Consider the following 19309-nt stretch of genomic DNA (forward strand, 5'->3'; position numbering starts at 1 on the left):
GCCACCTCGTGGTCGTGAGGAGGGACCGTGCCCCCATCAGCACCCAAACCCCTCGGCTTCCCCGGGCAAGGCTGAGGCGTGGGGACACCAGGTGACAAGCGTGTTCCCTCTTCCCTGTACCCCCCACCCCGACCCCCTCCAGGCAGCATCCGCACTCTGGAGGGGACCCACAGGGTTGAATCCTCCCATTCGCTGTCAGCCCTAGACCCACTCCAAAGAGACAGGACCAGAAGGTACAAAGCACAGTGTTTACTAAAGGCACAAAGTGGGGGGTCGGAGGGCAGCTGCTCTTCCGGCAGTGACCCCTCCCGCTTCTGGCAGCCCCCGCGCTCACACCACCTGGTGGAGAGCTGTTAGCACCAAAGTGGGGGGTGCCCACCTGTGGGAGGGACGAGGACCAGGCTGCGGGGCGGACCTCCTGCTATCTGAGTCCCAGAAAGGCAGGCCTGGGCACCCCCAGGACCAGTTGCCTCAGATAAGGAGTCTCCCCGACCCTCCAGCATGTCCTTCACCGGTAATGAGGGGTCGGGCTCAGAAGACAGGGCGTCTCCACCAGGCCCTCTTCTCACCTCTAGAACACCCTGCCCCTCACTGCCCCACGATTCCATCTCTGGGAGAGGGGCTGAAGGCCTCTTCCCACTGGGCCAGTCAAGAGGGCTGCCCTGGGGGTGCTTCTCCTGACCCCACAGGTTGCCAGACAGGCACTAAGTCCAAACAGGGGCCAACGGGGAGGAGGGAGGCAGGGCAGGTGGCTACTTCACACACAGTGCAGCCTGAAGGGTGGGAGAGTGGTGCCCCCAGCCCTCCCAGCCCCCAGGCCGGCCCCTGTTCCCTGGCACAGGGGCAGCCAGGGTCACAGCACATCGCCCTCCTCCATGCTGAAGCTGCTTCGGCGGCTGCTGGCCTTGGAGGCCTCGGGGGACATGGTGGACAGAAGTGGATCAGAGGCCAGCGGTAGCAGTGAATCATCCAGGAGCATGAGGTCCAGATCCTTCTTGGACAGGCTGGGGAATGGGGAACCATGCTCTGGCGCCAGGGGTTCAGGGTAGCCCGGGGGACCCTCGTCCTCCCTGCCCCCAAAGCTCAGGCTGTGGCTGAAGTCCAGGTGATGGAATGGGGATGGTGGCTGGGTGGGCAGGGGCAGTGGGGCTTGTGGGGGCAGAGCTGGCAGTGGCTCAGGGTCAGGGACCTCAGCCCCCAGCATCAGGGCCTCCCCTGGGCCCTCTTCGCTAGGCAGCTCCTGCTTCACCACCTGCTGGGCCAGCTCAGCCATGTTCATGCCGGACGGGGAGGTGGTAGGGAGGCCGTGCACTCGAGCCTGCATCTCCAGCTCCTGCAAGGGAGCAGACAGAAGGCTGGGGAACACACCCATGGGTACCAGCCACCAGGACCCCTCCCCGGGCCTCTGTCACATCACTTGCCCCTGCCCTACAGCACCCAAGACTCAAAGTCTTTCCGCTGGAAGAAAGCATCAGGTAGCTCTAGAGTCTAGACCAGTGTTTTTTCAGACTACAAGTGGTAACTCATTAGTGGGTTGTAAAACCACTGTAGTGAGTCTTGACCAACTTTCTGTTTTTTTAATTGAAATTGACTTGTGTAGACTAGACTAGAATAGAAATTATTAGAATGCATTGCATCTATTAAGGATGAGTGGAGCGTTCCTTCACGAAACTTTGATTTTTCACTTTGAGTGTGCCTGTGTGTGCTAGATTTTAATGTAAATTGTATCATCTACCATAAGAAAGAGAAACAAGGTGCAGTCCAATCGCCCTTTGTGTAAAGGGCCAGTCTCAGGTCTAAAGAGGACAAGAGGGCCTCAACACAGAGCCCGGACTAGAACTCTCAGTTCCAGCTGGTAGGGCTGACTCTGCCAAGCTCCTTGTTCTTTAGGTTGGCCCTGTGGAGATTCCTAGTGCCACCCACCAAATGATTCCAGCTCTCTACCTTCCAGGTACATAATAGGTTTGCATTTTCCTGCCTCTTGAGGTTAGAGTACTCACAGAGTGTGCTTGCATTGGCCAAGCCCATTGAACAGAAGTGACATGTGGCACCTTAAGAGTGACAATGGCTTTAAGAACCAGCTCTAGATGTGCCATCAGAGAGCTAGGTCCCAGCAGCCTGGGTCCCAGAATGAGGGTCTCACAGAACAGAACCTCCAGCTGATACATGTTGCTTAAAGATGCTGAGGATTGTTTGTTACCAAAGCAAAACATCCTAACTTGATACATCCTCCTTCCTAATGGGCATCGTTCCTGTGTCTCCAACTTCAGAAGTCTAAGTACTGCCCCCCTGGGGCCAGGAGCCAGGTTAAGGGTCAGAGTTACCAAAGAAGTCCAAGTTCAGAACCAGACCTGGATACGGAGCCAGAGTTGCTTGTTGGTCATCTCCAGGCGGCGAGAGTGGTTCTCCAGCTCCCTGGACTTCTGCAGGTCCTTCTGCATCCTCCGGATGTAATCCACAGAGGCCTTGAGGATGGTGCCCTTGTTCCAGCGCACGTCCCTGCAGCAGCAGGCCAGGCAAATTAGAGGTGTATTGCTCAGAAGAGTGGCCAAATCCCTGCCACTTCTCTGGTTGCAGAGTTTATGTGGCCTGTCCCAGTCTTACCCAGCAACCCCAGACCTAGAGATGGAGGTGGCTAATCTCAGTTTGCACAGAATAGGCCCTCCCTGGTGACTTCTGTTGCCACTGCCCACCTCATTAATCTCATGAAACCAGACAATTCAGAGCAGCCTTCTTCCCAAGACTACCAAGACCCCAGCCCAGCCTACCCTGGACTCTCAATCCTCCTGCCCCTCGAACACCATTTTTTTTTTTTTTTTTTTTTTTTTTTTTTTTTTTTTTTTTTTTTTTGAGACGGAGTCTCGTTCTGTTGCCCAGGCTGGAGTACAGTGCAGTGGCAAGATCTTGGCTCACTGCCACCTCCGCCTCCTGGGTTCAGTCAATTCTCCTGTCTCAGCCTCCCAAGTAGCTGGCACTACAGCACACACCACTGTGCCCAGCTAATTTTTGTATTTTTAGTGGAGATGGGGTTTCACCATGTTGGCCAGGCTGGTCTTGAACTCCTGACCTCAAGTGATCTGCCTGCCTCAGTTTCCCAAAATGCTAGTATTACAGACGTGAGCCCAGCCTCTTGTCTACCAGCCAAATGGCCTTAAGAAAACTTTCTCAGCATGACTCCTCCTCCAGGAATCCTCCCTTGACCTCAGCCTCACTTCCAGGACAGAAACTCATCTGTCTTGAGCTTTCCTAATTTGGGAGAGGGAGAGATCTTTTCTCAAATAGATGAACTTCTAGAAGGAATTCAGCTTCCAACCTAGCAACTAGCACAGGGCTGAGGGCAGATAATACTTGTCAGCTGCTGCCCACCGCAGACCCATCACCCTCCCCCTCAGAAACCTGCTCACAGGTCATTGGCCTTGGGGATCAGCATTCCCAACTCCTTGATGCGGTCGTTGATGTTGAACCTTCGTCTCCTTTCAACTAAAGGTAACAGATTCCAGAAGGAGCAATTAGAGGGATGGGGATCCCCCGCCCCATAGGGAGAAGTATCCAACACAGGGAGGGGTGCTTCAGGGCAACCTGCAGCTTAGATTTGTCCTTCTAGGAAGTAAGAGGTGACAGATTGGGATTTCTACAGGGATGAGGGGGTCCAGGGCAAAGGCCAGACACAATTAACAGCGCTGAAAGGTAGAATCAGCCCTAGTGATGCTGGCAGCACAGCAAAGCTGCCTGGGGTAGGACTCTTCCCCGCTACACAGAACTCTGAAGCCCCAGCTCCCATGCCTTAACCCAGAAAACAACCTGATAAACTGGGGGTTTCATGAATATCCCTTCCAGGAATCCTTCCCACCCGCTCCTAAAGAGGTCTAGTGGAAAGACAGCACTAATAGACCCAGGCACCACTGAGTGACAGCAATGGGAGGGCTTAAGCCATCTGCAAGTGAATTGGCCATGAGCAGGGAAGACTTCCACCTGTGCAGGTCAGGCAGTGGCTTTTTAGCCAGCCCAGGTGAGAACAAGGAAGAGGGAGGCAGGGAGATGGGGAAGGGCAGGACTCACTTAAGTTGTGATTGTCTTTCTTCTGCCGCTCCTTGGCCAGGGCCCTGCTCTCAGCATCTGGAGGCCAAAAGAGAAGGAGAGAGGAGCTGGGAGGGAGGGAGAAAAGGATGAGGAGTCGGGTATTCAAAGGCACAGGGATAGAGGGAGGCAGTACCTGTGAGCTCTCGCTTCTGGGTCAGGTCCGCAGGGCAGGAGCTGCTGGTGACACCCACCAGGGAGGCTGTGACCTGGGGGTCGCTGCTGTACACATTCAGGTGGCTGCTGGACAGGGGTAGCTGTGGGGTGAGGGGTGAGGGAGACCCATGAGTATCCCCCTGTCCACGGGGAGCCCCCTCTGGGGCCTGTCATCCCAGAATCAGTCCTTCCCGGGGACACCTGGAGTGTCAGAGTTCACCTTGGGCCCCTTCACCCAGCAATTCAACCTGAAGGTCTGCAGAGTCCAGAGCTGAATAAGATGCATTCCCTGCCCTCAAGGAGCCCCTGGCCTAGAGTGGCTGAGAGAGTGATCTAACCAATAATATGTGATAGGGTTAGGCCCCAGGCATTATGGAAGCCCTAGAGCAGGTCATCTAATCAATTCTAGAGTTTCTGGACAGTTTCCTGGAGGGCGTGGAACTCAATAGAGTCTGAGCAGAGATGTGAGACAAGGCACTCCGGGCAGCCGCCAGGGCACCAGCAGACAGGGCCGCTTGGCAGAGCATAATTCCAGCAGCTCAAGGGGCAGAAGTGGTGGGGGTGGAGGTGCTGCAGGCAGGGCAGATGTATCTGGATCCCCAGTACAGTGTTTGACTTGCAAAGATACTGGAGTTTTGGAATGGGCAGCCAAGGGAAGTTTAAGCAGGAGTCTGACAGGGAGAGATCTGAACTCTGGAAAGATCTCCTGCCACAGAAACATGCAGAACAAATCACAGGCCCAGATACCCCACAGTGTACACAGGAACTACTAAAGGGACCAATCGCTTGCACCCTCCCTCCCTTCTCAGCCCTCCCTGCCCCTGCTAGCTGTAGTTTTGGACCCAACCAGTCCCGGCCAGCTCCTGCTAGGCCACTCAGTGATGTCACCAGGGCAGTGGGGACTAAGGATTGACTCCCCACCACAGGAACTGGGGACTTTCCCTCAGTGGCATGGGCTGGGGCCAGGATCAGGGTAAAAGGCTCATGCCCAAAGGCAGGAGTAAGCAGCTGAGATTCAGGAGCTCCAAAGAAAAGCGGGCGGGAGAGGTGCTGGCAATCCCACCTGCTCAGTGCACACACCTGTCACCTTTGTACAGAGCTTGCCCTCAACTTCTTCCCTCATCTAATCTTCCCACAATCCTGTGGGTAGAGAGCATCACCCCCATTTTGCAGCTGAGAAAACTGGGGTTTAGTACGCTTGAGGGATTTCCTAAGGTCACAGCAAAAGCCAGAAGCCAGGCCTCTTGACTCCAAGCCTAGCTCCTCCCCACCTGCCACCCCACCTCTGCCAGGAGACAAAGGAAGCTGCCAGAGGGAGTGTTCCTGTGGTTGGGGACAAGGCCAGCCCCAGATCACTTGCCCCATGGAGTAAGGGACACAGACAGGCTTTTGCCTGTTGGGCCCGGGCTTGGTAAAGGAGGGGAAGCCCAGGTCCCCAAAGGAACTCATTAGTTCCACACCTTCCTGTAGACACACTGTCCCTCCACTGATGCAGTGCTCTCCCTGCCTCCCCCTGCCCCTTCCCCAACCTGGAAACCTCCCCCACCAGGCCCGCTCCCTGTCCCCAGCCCCTTCTCCCCTCTGAAGCCCCACGGTGTGCAGAGGCTGAGGCATATCCTTCTTGCTTCTTAATTCCTCTGGGCCCTGGCCCTTGTCACATTATTTAGTGAAAATGACTGTTATCTCTACAGAAGCATGCCACTCTGCCCAGTGAGAACCCTGTCTCCAGCTCTCTCCAGGCTCAGAGCCACTGTGGGTGCCCCCCTCCCTAGAACCCTTGTACACCCACCCCACCCTGGCCAGCAGTACCGTGTTGGGCATCTGCATTTCAGGATTGATGTAGCCAAGGACATCGTCCAGACGCATAATGTTGTCAATGACATCATCAAACTGGAAAAGAGAAAAGTCCATCTGGGGAGGGCCCACCAGGGGATGGGCAGGGGAAAGAGGCAATGGGACAGCCATTGACCTGGAGGGACCTTGGAGCCCACCTCACCCAACATACTTATCTGGGGAAAGAGAAAATAGGCCCAGAGAAGAGATGAGCTGTCCAGGTCCCACTGGCCCAGTGTGAAGCCACAGTTCTTGCCAAGGAGTCTACCTGCCCAGGGAGCTTCCTTGATCTCACTTCTGTCTCTGGTTTGGGGAGTGTGCTGGGCTTTCCCAGATATGCCTTCTGTTTCTCCCTAGCAGAGCTTTTTTTTTTTTTTTTTTTTTTTTTTTTTGATAAGGAGTCTCACTGTCACCCAGGCTGAAGTGCAGTGGCGCGATCTCAGCTCACTGCAATTTCCGCCTTCCTGATTCAAGTGATTCTCCTGCCTCAGCTTCCCGAGTAGCTGGGATTACAGGTGTGCACCACCATGCCCAGCTAATTTTTGTATTTTAGTAGAGATGGGGTTTCACCACGTTGGCCAGCCTGTTCTCAAACTCCTGACCTCAAGTGATCTGCCCGCCTCAGCCTCCCAAAGTGTTGGGATTACAGGCGTGAGCCACAGCACCTGGCTTCCTAGCAGAGCTTTTGAAAGTAAGGATGGCGTTTCCTCTGTGAGGCTCCCTGAGGGCAGGGCTGTGTCTCCCCCGCTGAGATTGGGGCTCCCTGAGGAGGGCTCTGTCCCCACCTCAGACTGAGGCTCGCTGAAGGTGGCACCCCTGCTTCTGCCATTAGACCGTGAGTCTCAGAAGCACAGCAGTGGGCACGAGCTCTACAAGCAGCACGGCCACTGGCCAGCTCCTCACTCACCTCCCTCTCAGGGTTGGAGCCAATGTGCAGCATGGCCATGGGGCTATTGGGAGCACTGTTGCCAGTGGAGGAGGACAGCACGTGTCCAGCTCGCACTCCTGGGGAGGCAGCTGGTGGGGGCTTCGGAGAGCCCTGGGCCGGGCTGATGTGGGCGGCAAACTTGTTCCCGTAGGTCTCGGACAGGTACTCCCGCACCTTCTGATGCTGTGACTGCTGCAGATGGTAGGATGTGGGATTCTCCAGGTAGGACTGCACCTGGGATGGGGAAAAGGCAAGGGCTCTAGGGGAGGCTGGGACTAGTGGGGACAGGGTAGGGGGCAGGCCAGAACAGGCCCTACCTTCAACACCTCCCCAGGCACAGGTGGTGGCGACTGGAAGTGGACGGGGGTGTTGATGGCCGGGGTGGGCGGCCCCCCGAGCTGCTGCTGTTGCTGCTGCTGCTGCTGCTGCATGTAATGCATGACAGCCTGCTGCTGCATGCGCTCCCGCTGCTCCTCCTGCTGTGCCTGCTCCCGCATGAGCTGCATGCGCAGCCCTATGCGTGATGCCATGGTGGCTGCCGGTACTGGCTCCCTGTGGACAAGAAGGGGTGGCAGGTATATGAGGTATGTGTCCTCCTCAATGCACAGGGGCTGGCAGGGATGGCATCCATTTTACAGGAGAAGACACCGAGCCCTGAGAGGGGAAGAGATTTGCCCAGGGTCGCTGAGCAAGCGGGTGGCAGCTGAGACATGAATCCAAGTTTCCTGGTTCCTGGACCAAAACTGAAGGTTCTGTGTTCTTCACTCGTTGCAGTTGGTAAATCCCAAACTCTAAGAGTCAACCTCCTCTCCTCTCTGTGTCACGCCCACATCCTGATCCTGTTAGATCTGATCTCAGATCCATCCTCCTTTGCTGCCACAAGGTGGGCCCAGGCTGTCCCGGGTCTTACCCGGAATCCTGCAGGAGCAGCCCAGTATTCAGACTGCCTCCTCTGGCTTGCCGTCGGACGTTCTACTGGCAACTCAGTAGAGCAACTCATTTAACTCCTGTTCAATCCTAAGTCAGATCCTGTCCTCCCCTCTGCTCACAACTCCCCATGGCTCCCACCTACCTCAGGGGAAAAGATAAAGTCCTTACCATGACTGGAAAGGCCCCCTAGGATCTGGCCCACCTCATGTTCCCCTTTGACCCCATCCACCAGCTCTCCCTCTTGTTTTATCTGCTCCAGGTGCATCCTCCAGGCACTTTGCAATCCCTGAAACATCCCAGGCATGCCCCCACCTCAGGGCCTTTGCACTTGCTGTTCCCTCTGCCTGGAATGCTCTCCCCCCAGATGACATCATGGCTCACTCCTTCACCTCCTCCAAGGCTCATATGTTACCTTACAGAGACCTTCTAGGACCACCCTATTAAAATTACAAAGTCCCCCATCCCCACTCCCTATGCTCCTTCCCTTTTATTTTTATTTTCCTCCATATCACTTATCACCATCTTAAGTACTATGCATTTTTGCCTAGCTGTTTCATTCATTGTCTGCCTCTTTCTTACTGGGAATGCAAACTTCCCTGAGGGCAGGCATTTTCTGTCTTTTTCACTGCTATACCTTGGGCCTCTGGCCCAGGACCAGGGACATGGCAAATGCTGAATGCATGTGTGAAGAAATGTATCTTATTAGTGAGCCAGGCAATGGGGATACAACTGTAGTTTCTGAGCTCATGGAGCCTACAGCGTAATAAAGAGGAAGCCAAGGCCACAGGCTTAGGAGGGCCTGGATGGGGAAGGCCACTTCCGAGCACCTGGCACTGCCAGAGCCCAGAGAGGACTTCACCACCCAGTACATCAGCCCTAATCGTCTACAGGTCTCAGCGGGACAGGAGTGATTTAAGCCCCCCAGCCCAGTCTGGAAGGAAAGACAGGGAAGAATGAGTCCTACAGCTGGGCCCATTCTGTCCCTAGCTCATTGAGTGACCCTGGGTAAGTGACCCTGGGTAAGTCCCTTCCCCCTCTGAGCCTCCATCTCTCCACGCACAAACTGAAAGGGTTGGACCCAGTAATTTCTAAGGTCCTCCCCAGCTGAGACAGGCTGAGACTCTGAGAGATGCAGGGCTCCTGAGTGTGTCCAGACCCCATGAAGGTCCTGACAGGGACTGGAGGGTCCCATCTTGGGAATATTGCAAGAGGCAGTATGACTTTGTGGTTGAGCAAGGACTTTTGAACCGAGAAAATATGGGCTTGAATCCTAGTTCTGCCACGTCTTTGCTGTGTGACCTTGGGCAAGTCACTTAACCTCTCTGAGCGTCAATTTCTCATTAGTAAACAGTCTCTGCTTCAGAAGACTGGAGCATGATATGAAATGAATAGGTCTTGCACAGCATGTAGCACCTGGGAGGCTGAGTGCATGAGACATAGATGGGCACATGACTGGCAGGCAAACTGATCAGTGTGGACCAGAGGCCAGAGCTGCGTCTCAAGCTCCTAACAATGAGGCCCAGACCTCAGTGGGTGGCAAAAGGGAAGCAGCAAAGGCTGACAGGTTCTGGCTAATGCCAAACAGTGGACTTAGTCAGCATTAGCAAAAAAAAATTAAAAATAAATACAAATTAAAAACTGGCAAATATTCAGTGAAAATCACCAGGTCATAGAAATAATAATAACTTGCATTTATTTGAGCATTTACTGTATGTCAGGCAATGTTCCAAACTCCTTCACCTTGAACAGCCCTATGAAGTAGTTCTGCATATTACTCTCCTTTTATAAATAAGGAGAAACAGAGGCACAGGAGATTAAGTGTCTTTCGGCAGTGAAAGGGACAGAGCTGGAACCCAGCCCCAGGTAGCATGGCCTCTGAGCCCATGCTGGGGAGGAGAGGGTCTCCACACAGAGCAGGGAGGAAGCTTATTGCAGGCTGCCTGGCTGTCAGGTCCAGGAATGGAGCCCATGCCACCTGACTGCCAGCCAGGGTTCCTCCCACCACCACTGTGCCTTCCCGACAAGGTAGGAAGGCAGGCAGTGGCCCTCACTCCACCCTCCTTCCTTCTCTGCCCCTCTACACCATGAATCAGTAAAGGGCCTGTCTCAGCCCCTTGGGTCTCTCCGCCAGCTCCCAATGGGGCAGTCCCCAGAAAGAAAGGAGCAGATGCCCACCACCCCCTTCCCATCCTGCAGCAGGAACACAGCTGCAGCCTCCACACATGCCTTCACCCACCCCCTTCCTATGCTGCTACAGAGGGGTATCCCTATCTTTGTACCCCCACTGCCCACCACACACACACTAGCCCTACAGACCTCATAGGCTCTGACCCCAGCCCAGCCCACCCCCTCACAGCTGTACCCCCTACACACCCATCCACACGGCACTGGGTCACCCCCCCAACCCTTGGGGACAATCTGACTTCAGTTGGCCCTGGTGGGGGTGTGGGCACCGGGCCTGGCAGTGCCAGCCGGCACAGGGAGGGCTGGGGGAGAACGATCCCCTTGTTTCTCTGACAAAGAGCTGAGCGTCTGGCCTGGCCTCGCCTGGACTGGAGTTGGCTTTGCTATGAGGAGAGCCTGGGCTGGGCCCTGCCTCTCACTGGCTGGGCCAGCCTCACTTCCCTCATCTGCACAATGGACTTGGGAATCCCTGCCCCACCGCGCCCTGCCAGAAGCTGGGTGAGCCTCCCGGGAGAGGACGTTGGAGAAGTGGACACAGCAAGGTGTCTGTGCATCAGTGGGTGTCAGTAGCCTTAGCTACCGTCCCCTGTCCTCTGACAGAGGTTGGCAGGGTAGTGAGGCTCCCCATCCCCATTGCTGGAGCTGTCACACCCACAGAGCTTGTCCTCCAGTGGAGCTTCAGTCCTCTCCCCTGGCCCCGGCTGCCAGCCTGGGTTGCTAAATGTGGCGTGGGTGGGATGGATATGGGGTAAGGGAGGGGCCTGAGGGGATCAGAGAGCAATGGGGGTGGTCCAGGACATGCTGGTCCCCCCACCCTCAGCCTCCAAGCATGCCTACTCACTCTCAAACCCTGAGGGGCCACTCACAGCCTCCCTTAACACCCAGTCTGGCCAGGAAGAACTAAGAGGATGGACGTGGGAGAACCAAAATGTCCCTAGCCCCCCCACCATCTGGCCCTTCAGACCCACCATGCCTGGAAAGGGTCCACCGTGCGCGCATTCAGTAACACTGGGGGCCTGCAGTGCCTACTGCATGTAGACACCAGGGATGGGGCATTTCCCTGGAGAGCCATCTCCCCTGCCCCTCCCAGGTAACACTCTCCTCCCAAAAGGAAGGGTTTGATGCCCCAGAGAATCCCTGCCTCTCCCCCATCGCATAGCTGTCCCCATCCACACCCCCAGGACCCTCCAGCTGCCTCCTGCTGCTGCCCACCCAGAACCTCTCTGCTGACTCCGCCTCAAAGCCCAGACTGGGTTCCAGCTTAGTCATGTCCAAAATGAGTTCTGCAGTCCCACAGGCTCACTGCCCCTACTGGCTAGGTGACTTCAGAAAGCCACTTCACCTCTCTGTGCTTTGCTGTCTTCCTCTGTAAAACGCAGCACCTGCTAATCACAGCATCTGCCTTTTGGGGCCATTGGGAGGATTCAAGGTAAGTGTGTGGCAGTCGCTTCATAACCAGGGATCCCAGTCTCCTCTGGTCAGGCCATAGCTGGTTTCACCCAGCCTGTGTGTGGGCTTTGCCTGTCAGTCATTTACACCTTAGTATGAACCAGTCTTGTTAGAGCCGTACCTGAGGGAAGATGTGGGCACAGGGAGGAGAAAGACAAGGAGAAATCACTGGTCTCCATGAGAGAGGCAATGAGAAAGAGGAGCCCAGAAGAGAAAAGTCTCAGATGTATGAAAGAAGATATCAAAGATATAGCACTGAGTGGACAAGGTAACCTGCAGAATAAAAGGCACAGCTTGAGCCCATGAAGCGTGAAATGGTGTATGTGTAGAAAACAGGACGATCATAGTACCAGCCACTAAGTGCTTCGTGAATGATTGCCACGGGTCAGAGCTGGTCAATGTGCTTTTCCTAATGTTAATTCTGTTTTTTCTAGTATTGTCCCCATTTTTCCCTGGAGGAAACCAAGGCACAGAGAGGTGAAGGAACTCACTCAAGGTTACACAGCTGATGAAGTAACAGAACGGAGATATGATCCAGGCAGCCTGGTTCACAGCCCCTACTCTTTAACTACTATTCTGGGCTCTCCCAGCACCCCAAACTGTTCAGTTGTTACCGCTGGGGAGGGGAGTGGGAAGGGGTGATGGAGGGGGAGGGATAAAGAGGGATTTTTATAGTTCCTCATTCCACTGGAGAAGCACTCAGCTCTTACAGTGGGAATATGTGTGACTTGTGTGATTCTGTTAAGAGAAGAAAGGCACAGCAGCTTCTGGGGATTTATGGGGGGCCTGACCTACTTCCAGTGCTTCCAGTCATGTCCACAGGTGGGTCGCCAATGGGAAGGAATCCCCTCAGCTCCACCTGGGCTGGCCCAAACCCTGCCCTGCTCGGTGCAGTGGTCATTAGGCCAGGCGTGGACCCTGGGTGAGGACACCAAGTGGCCAGCAGAGGCACAGAGCCAGGGCCAGCAGCCACTGAGCATTTGGAGCTGGAGGGCCAGGGCCCCACTCAGGTTCTACCACAGTCCCAGACAAGGGTTTCTTGGGGAGTACCACCTTCATGCAGTGCCCTCAAACTACCCTCAGCTGACGCCGGTCCATTCAGTGGCTTGTGAGGCCTGAACTGCCTTGGGGATTTTTCTGCCCTCTAAATGATCCTTTAAAACATGGAGCAGGAAGCTGAAAACACACTCCATGATCCATGGATTCCACTCCTAGGCATGCCCAACAAAAAAGCATCCACGTGGTCACCAAAGCACATATACTAGAATGTTTGCGTGTATAGGAGCCAAAACTGGAAACCACCCAAATGTCCATTAAAGAAAGATAGATAAAGAAGTGGTGGGCCGGGCGCGGTGGCTCACGCCTATAATCCCAGCACTTTGGGAGGCCGAGGCAGGCAGATCACTTGAGGTCAGGAGTTCGAAGCCAGCCTGGCCGACATGGTGAAACCCCATCTCTACTAAAAATACAAAAATTAGCCGGGCATGGCGGTGCGTACCTGTAGTCCCAGCTACTTGGGAGGCTGAGACAGGAGAATCACTTGAACCCGGGAGGCAGAGGTTGCAGTGAGCCGAGATGGTGCTACTGCACTCTAGCCTGGGCGACAGAGTGAGACTCCGTCTCAAAATAAATAAATAAATAAATAAATAAATAAATAAATAAATATTGAAGTGGTGGTACATCCATACAATCAAATGCTACAAAGCAATGGCGGCAAATGCACTGTTGTCACACATGACATAGATGACTCTCGAAGACATAATGTTAACAAAAGAAGCCAGACACAAAAGCATATACAGCATGCTCTGCGTATATGAGTTCAAAAACAGACAACAGTAATCTACTATGTTAGAACTCAGGATCCTAATTACCCTTGCAGGAGTGCCTCAGAGGGGGCACAAGATGGCTTGGTGGGTAAGGAGATTAGGAAAGTTCTGTAATTTGATATGGGTGTTGGTGCCATGAGAGTGTCATATTTACAATAATTTGTATAGCTGCTCCCTTACAATTTATAATTTTCTGTATGTGTGTTCTCATTTTAAAATCACATAAGAATGAGGGTGGACCGGCCTGGCATGGTGGCTCACACCCTGTAATCCCAGCACTTTGGCAGGCCGAGGCAGGCGGATCACTTGAGGTTAGTAGTTCAAGACCAGCCTGGGCAACATGGTGAAACCCCATCTCTACTAAAAATACAAAAATTAACCAGGTGTGGTGGCACATGCCTGTAGACCCAGCTGCTTGGGAGGCTGAGGCAGGAGAATCGCTTGAACCCGGGAGGCAGAGGTTGCGGTGAACCGAGATCGCACCATTGCGCTCCAGCCTGGGTAACAAGAGCGAAACTCCATCTCGGAAAAAAAAAAAAAAAAAAAGAATAAGGGCAGACAGTAAATAGTTTAAAAGAAGAGTTAGGTAAACTACCTTCACCAACACCATCCCTTCCCCCAAAACCCCCCCTTGCCCAAGTGTGTCTATGACTTTAAAATGCCTTTGGTACCAGGCACCTTCAACACAACTGCCAGAGCATACCTTGGTACAACCTCTTTGGAAAAGCAATTTGGCAATATATGTCAAAGCCTTGAAAAATATTCACCAGTCCAAGGAAGTAATCATAGATGCAGAAAAAGATTTTGTGCATAAAGATGCACTTCACATTATACAGAAAAAAGTCAAAACTAACCTCAATGTCCAGGTATAGGATAGTTAAATCAATTATGGCATGTCCCTCCTGATGGACTGCTATACTTACAATAAATAACATGGGGATATGTCAGGTGACAAAATGTAGGATGTGGGGGAATTGTATATAAAATCTGATCATCACAATGTAAAATAGGTATAGAAAAACCTCTTGGGAGGAAATACACAAAATTATTACTGATTTCTTTGGATGATGTAACCGTTTAAGTATTTTGTGTGGTTTAAAAGCCTTTTGGAATGTTACTCTTTCTCTATAATGAACATGTATATCTTTCTAATTGAAAAAAAAACATGTTATGCTAACAGCTAATGCTTACAGAGGGCTTACCTTGTGCTAGGTAGTGCTCAAAGCACCTATGTAATTATCACAATTATTTCATGATATGAGTGATGTGGGTACCATTATTGTCCCCACTCGAGGAATGAGGAAACACAGGCCCAGAGAGGTTGTCACTTGCTGAAGGTCACAGAGCTAATGGTGGCAAGGCTGGACCCTGGCAGTCTGGCTGCACCGCCCCAACCCTGGGGCTGGGAGTTTGGCCTCAGTCCTGCATTCAGGGTGAGGGCGGCCACGTTTTGTTTCAGGAGTTCTCACTGAAGAAGTCCCTGCGATCAAAGAGTTTCAGCAGCTGATCTCTTTCATCCAGCCCAGGCGCCAGAGGGTGTCCAGGATGATGGAACAGTCTGGAATCCCCAAACACAGGCAGAAAAAAAAATTCTACCCTTCCTCAAAGAGCAGAGATAATTTCCTGTATTCCCAGAAAAACATATGTCTGGCGGCTGAAACAACAAAGTGTGCAAGCCCAGCGGCTGGGAGGCCTGTTTAAGCCATTGATGACGCTCTGCACCTCTGTGGTCGGAAGAAGTTTTCTTCTGATTCAGTCTGTTACACACTCTCTCTTGTGGGGGAGCTGCCCGGTCAGTCCTGGGGAAAGAAACTGACTGCTAAAAGAAGGCTTCCTGAACAGGTGCGAGGTTCCTGGAGGCAAAGGAAGGACTTTGTGGCCTCCTAGGAACCTTTCAGCCTTGGGAAGGGAGGAGAGGAAAAAATACCAAACTTGGGGGTTTTCTCAGCCCTCTCTGGCAGAGGAGGCAGCAGAGGAAGTTCTGATGAACTAGGAAACAGAACAAGGACATCACATAATCCTCATGGACAAAGCCATTCCAAATTATGGAGGTGGTCATGAGTCACTGTAGGGCCTGGGGAGGGGGCATCAGATGGCCCAGACCCAAACAGGGTGAGGTGTGGAAAGGTGTCCTACAACTCCCAGGAGCCAGCAATCCTGCCCATATGATGCTGTGGGAAAGGCCAAGTGCTTGGGTTCAAGTCGTAGCCTTAGACTGGACTCAATTGTCTGGGCATGGCCTCAGTCTCCCCATCAGTCAAGCAGGGCTTGCCAGCTGGGGCCACGTCTCCCTCAGAGCAGTTGTGCTCTAAGTGAGGAGGCTGGGTGTGGAGGTTGTCTGCAGGTGTGAATTTGTGGGCAGAGGGGAGGTGTCACCATTCTGATCACTGTTCAATGTTCCTCCATCCAGGCCCACTGGGGGCATCCCTGCACAAGTTCCTTTGGGGAAAAGGGTCCCATCCATTCACCCATACACACACACACACACACACACACACACACACACACACACACCCCATCTGAAAGCCCAGACTGGGGCAGAGCAGCCTAGTGGTAACCCTAGCCTCAGTCTCTCCTTACTAGATAGGGGCAGAAAGCCCTCAGGCTAGCTTTTCCTATTACCAGGAGCCCTCTGTTTCCTCTCCAAAAGCCTTGGGTCTTTTAAGATTTTCTTTTCCAGAGCTTGTATATCATGTCATTCACTGCAGGAGATGAGCGAGGCAGGTGAGCAGTAACAATGTCCACCTCTTTGGGTTCTGAGGGATAAGTAGGTGGAGTGTTTAGCACAGTTCCTGGCACACTGGAGATACTTCATACTATAGCCTTTTATTGTATTAGCTGGCAACTTCTGATACTGAAACATAGCAAACCCAAGACACCTGGTAAGTGTGCACTGTTTGATTGGAAGGTCCTTGATATCAGAAGCAGAAATGAGGTCAATGGGACACGCAAAAGCTTTTAACAGTTTTAATGCCATGTTTTGGTCTTTTTCCCTTTTAGTGAAGTATAACTTATCCTAGCAAAATGCATATACTTGTAGTGTACAGCTCAATGAATTTTTACAGGTGTGTGGCCTTGTGTAATCACTGTTTAGATCAAGATGGAGAATGTCACCATTACCCTGGCAGGTTCCCTCCAGGACCCTGTCCTGCATCGCCATGGCTGAGTGCTACTGGTCTCCAACAGCACACACAGGCTGCCATGCAGGATGTGGTCTTCAGTATCTTTCATGAAATGGAGCCACTCTGCCAAGTGGGACACTTACTGAGGACTGACCAACCCCTGTTTGCGATGAATAAAGATCAAGAAACAAAGAATGAATTACATGAGGAAGCAGAGGCTCCAAAAGGGGGACCTGCACTATGCACTTCAGTGGCAGCAGAGCAGGACCCCAGGATGCGTTCTGCACCACCTCTCCCAGACCCCCTGCAGGGATGCACTGTGGGAGACTGCAGGGCTGGGGGCAGGGGGCAGTCAGGGGCTTGTTTTTAAATCTCTGAGCACCAGCAGGAGGTGGGGAGGAGGGAAAGGAAGGAGAGAAGAGAGGAAGGGCGGTCACACAAGCTCCTGGCCCACTTAATGGCCTCCCGTTCCCACAGCTCAGGCCCATCAGCCCCAAGTTTCAGCTCACATCCCACAGGAAAGGGTGGGAACTGGCGCCTCCTGGCTGGCCAGACTGTTGGCCCAGGACAACAAGGGGAGCAGCTTCAAAGGCTATTGCAGACCAGAGAGTCGCCCTGTCCTATCCCACAGAGACCAGCTGGGTCCTGGCAAAGAAGACTGCCACTGGGCACGGCAGCATAGGGATGAGGGACATGTAGCTAAGAGGAACACGAAAGGAGAAACCAGAAAAGGATTCCACCCCTGTGATATGCATGGACTGGCCCAGCCACCCATGTGGACCCTCTGTCTCTCTGTGTCTGCTCCTCTCTCTTTCTCTCTTCTCCCTCTTTCTCACACATGCACGCACACATGCACACATGTCCATGTGCACACGCGTGTAGCCACATCCCTCAGCTGCCGCTTGCTGTCTAAGGATCCCCTTAGCAGGCAGCCACCTTTCTCCTGGGTTGGGGAGTGGTGATACTGAACCCCCACCCCTTGTGCCCCTGCACCTGCCTCCTGGGCACTCCATCTACTCCAGCCTCCTGCCTGTGTCTGCCATGCTTTGCTCTCTAGTTGTTTCCTTGCCACCTACCAGTCTCCTCAGCTACAAGGAAGTTTCAGATAAAACACATTTCTTCTTCAGAACCTCCACGCCATCCCACCCATCAGACTTTCCAGAGAGAGATGCAGGGCCCTCAAGGGCTGCTGATCCAATGACCCCCACACACACAGTTGTCACCCACTTGGCAAACGCCCCGAGTCCCTCCCACATTGCACTGCTCGAGGGGCCTCTGTTCAATCACATTCATCCTCACAAACACTTGATGGGATAAACAGTAACACCAGCAGGATAGGAAACCAAGACTCAGAAAGGTTAAGTAGGGTGGGTGCCTACTTAATCTTAATCCCAGCACTTTGGGAAGCTGAGGTGGGCGGATCACTTGAGGTCAGGAGTTTGAGACCAGCCTGGCCAGCATGGCGAAACCCCATCTCTACCAAAAATACAAAAATTAGCTGGGAGTGGTAGCACACGCCTGTAGTCCCAGCTACTCGGGAGGCTGAGGCAGGAGAATGGCTTGAACTCAGGAGGCGGAGGTTACAGTGAGCTGAGATCAAGCCACTGCACTCTAGCCTGGGCAACAGAGCGAGACTCCGCCTCAAAAAAAAAAAAAAAAAAGAAAAGAAAAGGAAAAGAAAGGTTAAGCAGCTTGTCAGAGGTCACACTGCAAGAACACAGTGAAGTGGGAATTCAAGCCCAGGTCTCTCAGGTATGTGAACACCACCAGCTCCAGCAAAGGAGAGGAAAACTGGGGCCCATAGGAAAGGTCTCCCCATGTAGATGGCTTGCTGTCCCCTGCACTCCCAGCCTTGCCCCCCCAATTCCATGTCACCCTCAGCAAATCCTACAGAGGTTCCCCAGAGAAGCCTGCATGCTCCCCAGCCCTCCCAGACCCCACCCACAGATACTTTTTTTGCTAAATAGCCAAGACATTCATGCCCAGGAGGCTCAGAGGGTGACAAATCTGAATCTCACTGAGACGTTAGTCCACCCGAGGGCCTGGGTCGGCGGGGGCGGAAGGGGAGGCTATATGAAGTTGGTCAGACAGAAATGTGATTCCAGGGATCAGAGATCTGGCACCAGATCATAGTGAAGTAAGGGTGGTAAGGGTTGGGGGAGTAGTGGGGCTCAGCCATAGATGGCTCCTAGGACAGGAAAGGGGCCTGAGGGTGAGAGAGGGGCTTAGAGACTGAAACTCCACTTGCCCCAGGTACCCGCTGACCCACCCCAGCGAACCTGCTCACATCCCCTGCAGGGAAGATCAGCTAAGTTTTCACGGATGCTAGGTCAGCCTATGTGGCCAATGAGGTCCCTCCCCAGGGAAGATGAGGCCTAAGACTCTATCTGATTGGCCAGTTCATGCCATTGTAGATTTGGGGCCCACAAGCTCTGACTCTTTGAGATGAGTCTGTTTTGCAAGGGCTCCCTCAGCCCCCACGGGCCCAGCACAAAAGCCTACCTAAGGCCAGAGTGGGACTGGAAGACCTGCATCGGTATGTACCACCCAGCTGCGTGACCTTGAGCAAGTCCTGTCCCTCTCTCTGGGCCTCAAGGCCCTCACAAATAACGTGCAGAGGATGTGTGGGACCTCTCATAGGCTCCCAGCCGTCTGCCTGGTGTGTTGATGGTTCTGGCAGCATGGATGTGTGCAGGGCTGGTCTGGTGGGATCGGCCTGTGGGGCTGGGAGGGGAAGAGCCAGGCACCAGTTTCACTGTCCCATGTGCTGGCTGCCCTGGCATTCGGGAGCTCCCTCTCCAGAG

General features: G+C 53.4%; 1 protein-coding gene across 6 annotated transcripts in view; it reads right to left on the reverse strand.

Moving 5' to 3' along the window:
• Nucleotides 1-234: 234 nt before the first annotated feature.
• TFEB (transcription factor EB) overlaps nt 235-19309 on the reverse strand; it is a 52579-nt gene continuing 33504 nt past the window's right edge. For 5 of the 6 annotated variants that reach the window (XM_030928857.1, XM_030928856.1, XM_030928854.1 and 2 more), the window contains 8 exons: nt 7312-7546; nt 6974-7228; nt 6043-6123; nt 4214-4334; nt 4060-4116; nt 3405-3480; nt 2352-2499; nt 235-1333 (listed from right to left, as the gene is read on the reverse strand). In XM_030928857.1, coding sequence (XP_030784717.1) covers nt 854-1333; nt 2352-2499; nt 3405-3480; nt 4060-4116; nt 4214-4334; nt 6043-6123; nt 6974-7228; nt 7312-7524 — 1431 coding nt within the window. In that variant the 5' untranslated portion in view covers nt 7525-7546 and the 3' untranslated portion in view covers nt 235-853. Of the gene's footprint in view, nt 1334-2351; nt 2500-3404; nt 3481-4059; nt 4117-4213; nt 4335-6042; nt 6124-6973; nt 7229-7311; nt 7547-14585; nt 15183-19309 lie in introns of all 6 variants that reach the window. The other variant, XM_030928853.1, reaches the window with a different exon arrangement.

Source organism: Rhinopithecus roxellana, chromosome 4, assembly GCF_007565055.1.
Source record: "Rhinopithecus roxellana isolate Shanxi Qingling chromosome 4, ASM756505v1, whole genome shotgun sequence".
NCBI classification, from domain to species: Eukaryota; Metazoa; Chordata; class Mammalia; order Primates; family Cercopithecidae; genus Rhinopithecus; species Rhinopithecus roxellana.